Below are 7,241 nucleotides of genomic sequence, written 5' to 3'. Positions count from 1 at the left end.
ACATAGTAATTAGGCAATACTGATTTGATTATATGGATGACATCATCTGGACACCCCAAAACTGATGCGAATGTGGGAATGAAAAGTTGGGGGGAAAGCTGCCTACATTTAAAATCTAAGTGTAGATTGAAGAAAGACTGAACAAATGACTGAAGTCACCGAACCCTCGGAACATAGCTAACCTGACAATAACTCTTCATTTTTGTTCTTTAACATCTTCTTCTTTGACTTTAGAAGAACTTCGCTCAGTAGTAGCCTTTTTTGTTATTCTTGTTGCTACAATATACAGTAGAATATATAAATGTACTAAAAAGGATATATTTATTTGCTCATGTTACAACTTCTGTTTGCGATTTGCGGTAAGATTGCAACCTTTTTGGGGACAAACGTAGCCTCCGATGCAGACTCCTCCCGGCTGTTTTCTTTTTCAAGTTACAGTTTTTATACTATTACATTTTTTTTTTCTTATTGCTGGCCGGGAAGGAGTCTGCGTCCACTCGGCGTCTCAAAGGAAAGAAGATTAAAAAAGTCTTTCAGAGAGGCTATTAACATGTTCGCGAAAGGGCAATTCACATGTTCTCTGAAAGACTTTTTTAATCTTCTTTCCTTTGAGACGCCGAGTGGACGCAGACTCCTTCCCGGCCAGCAATAAGAAAAAAAATGTGATAGTATAAAAACTGTAATTTGAAAAAGAAAACAGCCGGGAGGAGTCTGCATCGGAGGCTACACAGAAATATTGCCTGTCCGATTTTCATAAATATTTCTGCTTGAGGTAATTGGAGAAAACAAGTACACCTCCTACGGTATCACTTATGTCCGGAAACTTTATACGCAATCACAGACTATCATGTACATTATAGACTATGAAATGAAAGGTTATTTTGAATAACAATTTTTTTGCAAATTCATGCCCGTAGGCTAATTGGAAGTTGACAACAAGTAATGACGATGCAAAACCATAAAGTGAAACATGAGGAATACATGTAATACAATAGACGACGATTAAACAACGTTGCTAGTATACAATAATGTTGAAAGAGTAAGGTTTCGTCAAAGTCATGCATTCAAATATTTCGTGTGCGCGATAAAGTCGGCCTTGTCCCCGTTGCCCTTTCTACGCTGCGTCATTAATCTCTTTATCACAATAATAGCTATGACCAACAATTATGAAAGTGAAAATGGGGAAGGAAAGAAGATACGGGGGTGCCAAGAAAGAGAAGGTGTCGAACAGCAAAACTGGAATAAAAGTCAGGAGAAAGAAAAAAAACAAGAATACATCTAACGACCTTTAGCTCAAGCTCACAAATTAACAAGAACAACAACAACACACTACTTCTTGGGTGCTTGTAAATCAAAATTCGCATCCATGGTGAAGAAATTATAATGTTTACAAGTACGAAAGGGATAACGTCATAGCCCCGCCTGACCTACGGTTTAACCCCGGCACTTGCCCTCCAGCATGTTGACCTTTGTCACTTGGCAAACAGCGAGGGAAGTCTGGAATTGTTGGGTTGACGGGGGCTTTATTGCAGGCCATAGAAGCAAGGCCGCCATGAACGTCGACATGTTGTTGGTACAATTTCTCCCCGCAGTGTTTTTGTTCTACACTTGGGTCTGCGTCGCCGTCACAAAAGAAGGTAAGAAACATCTTTAGATACTTCTTTAGTCGTTCTTATAAAACGGTACAATTTTGATAGCACAGTATATGTGCGGTGAGACGATAGAGGAAGAAGTGTGCTCCGTGAGTCACAATTTTTAAGCGTTTGCTTTGCCTTTGTTTGTTAAATGGTCGGCATATGTAGAAGAACAGTGCAACAATGCCGTGATTTTTACGGGTTTATATGTGTTTTGCTGTGAGGCCGTTTTATGTCTGTTCCCCCTTACGCTAACTCGATTGGTTAGTGTTCAAATCTACGATAGGAAGGCATCAGGAAACCGTTGTTTATCACAGGGGAAACTGCTTCTCAATGTGCAGCCTACTAGGTCGTGCTACAGAACTTTGTCCCCGCATTACAACGATACCACGTTTGCAGAAATGATGGAATTCCCATTTCTCATGATTTTAGAGTACAGCAACCTAACGATAGCAAGTGTTGCTTGATGTAACTTTGCAGCATATAGCTGTGTGGTTAGCCTGATGTGAGTACCGCTCACCCGTGGTTATAGGTTATGTATTTGCAACAATATTTACCCAATGTCTGAGCCAGGGCACTCGAGTCAAAGCATAAAAACAGCACTGGGTGCTAAATACCCACTTGGTTACCTCTCAGTATACGGTCATTTCTGGAACAGGAAAATGACAAAAAATGAGACCACTACTAAGTTACAAAATCTATTAGGGAGCAGTTGGGACGACTAAACATGAACGAGTCATTTCTGTGCCTGTCCAAGAATTTGTAACAGGACAGCATACTTGCTAGTATATGTTTTTGAAAGGGAAAGACTGAAAGTGTCTAAAAAACATCTGTTGGCGCGTCCGTTTGGGGTACTCTCCAAGCAGAGGAGGGGTTTCGGCTGTTTTTTGACGTGTTTCTAGGCGTTTTTGTCTGGCTTTCTACCTTGTCATGTGTTTTTTTTTATATAGCCGACCCACAATATACAAAAAAAAACATGACAAAGTAGAAAACCAGACAAAAACGCCTAGAAACACGTCAAAAACCAGCCGAAACCCCTCCTCTGCTTGGAGAGTACGTTTGGGGTAGATTTACAATGTCTGTGGTTTCCTGCATGGTGTGTCACGTGCCAACCATGACTCGGGTTCAGCGGATGTCTCCAGGCACAATTCACTGGAGATTTGGAGGGGCAAATAATCATTCATGTAGTCACGGTTTGGGGGCATATTTTTTCCAAACCGTAATTTTTAATGTGGCATTTGTCAAAAAAATTGTCAAAGCAGACAGAGAGATAGAACAGCTAGTATTCAAGATTCAGCTAAGGACATTTTGATATCACATGTATAACCTTTAGTCTAGAACATGTTCCAGTGTTGCATAGATATTTCCCTTCGTTTTCCTTGATTGATTGATTGATTGATTGATTGGTTGATTGGTTGATTGGTTGATTGATTGATTGTATTATTGAAAAGAGGTCCCGTTACGTGGTTAAAGTAGTGTTCTTACGTTTCTTAGTTACGGAACTATCAATCAATTAAATTTTCTTAGTATTCCATTTGGAATTACTAGCCTAGCAGTGTGAACAATATTGCATACTTTTATGAAACATTACTTAACAGTCTTTAAAGTCAATCAATTCATAGCCAACAACAGTTTATTATTTTCATAATCATCATTTTGTCATTGCAGCATGTGTTTCTCCGCTGGGGATGGAATCCGGTGCCATATCACGTGACCAAATCACGGCTTCCTCTAGAAACTGCACCGATGACTGCGGGTTGACATCGTTCGGTCGTCTCCATGGCAACGACGCATGGTACCCCGACAAGTTCGAAACCCCTGAGCGAGACCAATGGATACAAATAGACTTGCTCGATGTGAAAAATGTCACGGGAATTCAGACACAAGGTCACCGAAGGTCAAATACGACCTATTTTGTACGTTCCTTCAAAGTTCAGTCTTCGAACAAGGCAACCGCTGATTGGACGACTTATGCAAATTCCAGTCACTCAAAAGAGGATGCTGTAAGTAAAACTGTATACAGTTCAAGTTTTCCGCTTTTGAATGCTTGATGCTGGTGTATTTTGATACGTTAGCAATTTCTCAAGACATTTTGAGTTATTACCTTCGCGACGAAATTTCGTCGAGAAGGTTATTTTTTATGCATGTCTGTGTGTCTGTTAGTGAACAGCATAAGTCGAGAACGCCTGGATGGTTTGTTGTCGTATTTGGTTTGTCCGTGTGTATGTGGGAAATCTCAAGATGATTAGATTTTGGGCGAAGTACTTGCATAATTAAGGAGAAAAGTGTAAAAATGTGTTAAATTGTATGCTCATACTATGCGTTCTGGTTGCGACGTGTGGGCTGTGTTGTTTCAAAGGATATTGATACGGGTAGGGGTGCTAAGTTGGTCATGAGGGGTCATGAAGCAGGCAGGAAACGTCAGTTACTGGGCCATGGGACAAATTGGCTGTCAGCCAGCTGTATTCATTGGTGTGGAATGTGGTGGAGGGAGACAAAAGTTGGATATACACGGCCTTATATGAGTAAGAACAGTCATTAATGCAGTACCACAGCATGGGAATAGGACTGTCTGTTAGTGAACACGATAAGTCGAGAATTCTTGGAAGGATTGTCTTGGTATTTGGTATGTTGGTAGGTCTCGATGAAACCTGAAAATGATTAGATTTCGGGCCCCCTAGCGGCTTGTTACGGTACTGCAGCGGAACTTCCTGTTATGATATCTCGAGTTGTGGACATGCTATGGAACTGATTTTTGAGTGGTAGATAGCTCGTTGGGCAGAGAGTAAGTGGTATAGGTTTGGGCCCCCCAGCAACTTTTTTGGAACTGCAGGGGCAGGTTTTGCTTCAGACTTTGAAAGGGAATAACTCAAGAAGGGCTTGATGGAAGGTCATGATTTTTTGCAAGTACATAGCTTGAGCGATGATGTACATGATTGGATACTTATTATGCAAATCAGTAACTAATTTGCATAATTAATGAGGAAAGTTTATACATCCATCAATTTCCATAATAGGACTCGCAAACATGTGACATATGTAACTGAGGAAGAGAGAAATATTAATAGATATCAGCTATGCAAATGAGAACCTCATTTACATAATTAATGAGAAAATACTATAACTCGAGATGGGCTTGATGGATGGTCATGATTTTTGGTATGTAGATACCTTACGTGATACTTTGTATGATTGGATGATAATTATGCAAATCAGATTATAATTAATGAGGCAATTTTAAAAACCTGCTGTGTTCCATGATATGACTATTCAAATATGTGACATTTGTAACTGAGGAAGAGAGGAATGTCAATAGATAGAAATTATGATCAGTCTTCCAAGCATTCTCAAGTTGAAATGACCCGAATTCTATGTCACGTGACCTGAGCGGAAGCGTGACGTCAGCAACGGGTCAAAGGTGCCTGGCAGTTGGTATGGGCCCCCGTCTCGGTCGAGGGACTGTCGCTAGGCTCTGCTTTATATGGCCTTTTTAACTTCATGGCCAGCTATAAGTCTTGATTAAAGGAGCATGAAATACAAACGTGAATGTTTACCATCGATCCATCCACAGATATTTGACGGTAACACGGATGCAGACACCGTCACAGAAAACCTGTTAGATCCACCCATACTGGCTCGCTTCATCCGGGTCATTCCCTGGACCTGGTCTCATAACGGCGTTTCTCTCCGTCTGGAACTCCTTGGGTGTGAACAAGGTGGGAATTTTAATTCCATCATTGACTGTCATTGCTTACGCCATATTTTGTTTCAATAGATGTGTGACATGAGGAATACTCAGGTCACTTGTGTTTCATGTTACCAAAACAACAAGCACATATATCACCATTTATAAACTCAGAAAAAGGTTCTGGCTCCAGCGTAACCTGAAAAAACCGTTACCTGTTTCTTTCACAAACGGGTCACACCGCTAGCCCCCGTTGAAGACTCCTTCCGGCTGTTTTCTTTTTCAAGTTACAGTTTTACTATCACATTTTTTTTTCTTATTGCTGCAATAAGAAAAAAATGTAATAGTAAAACTGTAACTTGATAAAAAAAACAGCCGGAAAGAGTCTGCAACGGAGGCTATCACACCACTACAGCTGATCAAAATGAATGTCTAACAACGATATCAAAATGTTTCTAAAATTTTTGAAGAATTATATATTTATTTTCTTATAGAAGGGGATTGCTCTTTCTCCGAATGGTTTCACCCTATTTACAAAAATACGAATACTGTCATTGTCTCAGGTCATACACGTGAGACAACAATGACGGCGGAAGTGACTCAAACCGTTGCCATAGCAACAGAGAGGACGACACACTCATACATGAGTACCGGCGCTCCTGTGACGTCCAACACGACTGGGCAGAGCGAAAATCAGACCTCCGCAGTCCCGACCACACAGACTCTGAGCACAGGGTCCACGGGAAGCCCCTTCCCAATAGGTATGTTAAAGGCACCCAGAGCATTTTATGAGGCTTGAAAACCGGAAATAATATAGTTGCTGTAGTCTTTATGAAATTGACATTTAATGCCACTGTTTGCCACATTTGCGTGCAAATTTCTTATCAAAAGTGCTCAAAAGCGGCACAGAAATAAGCTGCATTGTGGTATTCTAGTGTAGACCGATACCATAGCCCCGCCCACCTCCGTCAAAACGTAGAAATGCAAAATCAAAACATAAAAATGCAAAATTTTGACAGGCATGCAGTCACCCTCTCATTGGTCGCACCGGATGATGGACAGTTAGGATCAGTCTACTAGGGCTTGGATTTTCTGTCAGTTCTCACCACACAACGACATCGTATCTTTGCTCCTTTAATGGCGATATGTAATGGTATAGTGTTATTGAAACTTACTATGTGTAGGAATAACTAGAAATTTGAGTTTTCTGATTTTCACGTTTCGAGCCTCATAAAATGCTCTGGATTGAAAGAGAAACAACCTTTGATTAGAACATTCTGTTCTTTTTTGGTCTACATCTTACTTCAAGCCGTGGGTCAAGTAATGTTTGTTCTGTAACGTCAAATATATTTGCCAAGGAACCCGTTGAAATATACAAGGCATGTGTATCTATTGAAATGTCAGACTTGGACATGTCACTGAAATATTAGGAGCTCGAAGGAAGATTGCAGAATTGGAAAACGGTTCAACTTAGGAAATCAAATGTTCACGTTATGATTTACATTGAACCTAACATCAGTAGAAACCCACCCTCCTAAAAGCAGGACCCTTATCGCTCGATTCGTTGGCTCGCTCACGTAGGGGCCCTGCTCTTTAGCCCCGGTAGACACGGTTCTGTTGACGTTACTACCAGTTGCTCATGAATAATTAATGAGCTATCCTTATTTGGCACAATTTGGCGGTTAATTTGTTCTGAATAAAGTAACGATGACTGATTGGCTGATAGCTTCCCAGCGTCCTTTGTGCTTTTGCTCCTTAGCAAACCCACTGATTGGCTGAAGCTGTTTTGGTGGCGACGGCGCCAGAACCGTGTCTACCGGGGCTAAAGAGCAGGGGCCCTACGCGAGCGAGCTAACGAATCGAGCCATGAGGGCTGTAGAAATCAGAAGCGCAGTTGTTATCCGGTGTGTAATCTACCTAGG

At 41.0% G+C, this 7,241-nt stretch overlaps 1 protein-coding gene across 2 annotated transcripts in view; it reads left to right on the top strand.

Annotated features, from left to right (window-relative positions):
- Positions 1-1,469: 1,469 nt before the first annotated feature.
- LOC136436909 (neuropilin-2-like) overlaps positions 1,470-7,241 on the top strand; it is an 8,901-nt gene continuing 3,129 nt past the window's right edge. The window contains exons 1-5 of one of the 2 annotated variants that reach the window (XM_066431303.1): positions 1,470-1,637; positions 3,303-3,637; positions 5,206-5,350; positions 5,883-6,080; position 7,241. The exon at position 7,241 is cut by the window's right edge and continues 93 nt beyond it. In XM_066431303.1, the coding sequence (XP_066287400.1) occupies positions 1,553-1,637; positions 3,303-3,637; positions 5,206-5,350; positions 5,883-6,080; position 7,241 (764 nt within the window). In that variant the 5' untranslated portion in view covers positions 1,470-1,552. The remainder of the gene's footprint in view (positions 1,638-3,302; positions 3,638-5,205; positions 5,351-5,882; positions 6,081-7,240) is intronic. The other variant, XM_066431304.1, reaches the window with a different exon arrangement.

Source organism: Branchiostoma lanceolatum, chromosome 6 (genome assembly GCF_035083965.1).
Source record: "Branchiostoma lanceolatum isolate klBraLanc5 chromosome 6, klBraLanc5.hap2, whole genome shotgun sequence".
NCBI lineage: Eukaryota > Metazoa > Chordata > Leptocardii > Amphioxiformes > Branchiostomatidae > Branchiostoma > Branchiostoma lanceolatum.
The sequence above is the reverse complement of the archived record's forward strand: the minus strand, read 5'-3'. Positions and strand labels throughout refer to the sequence as shown.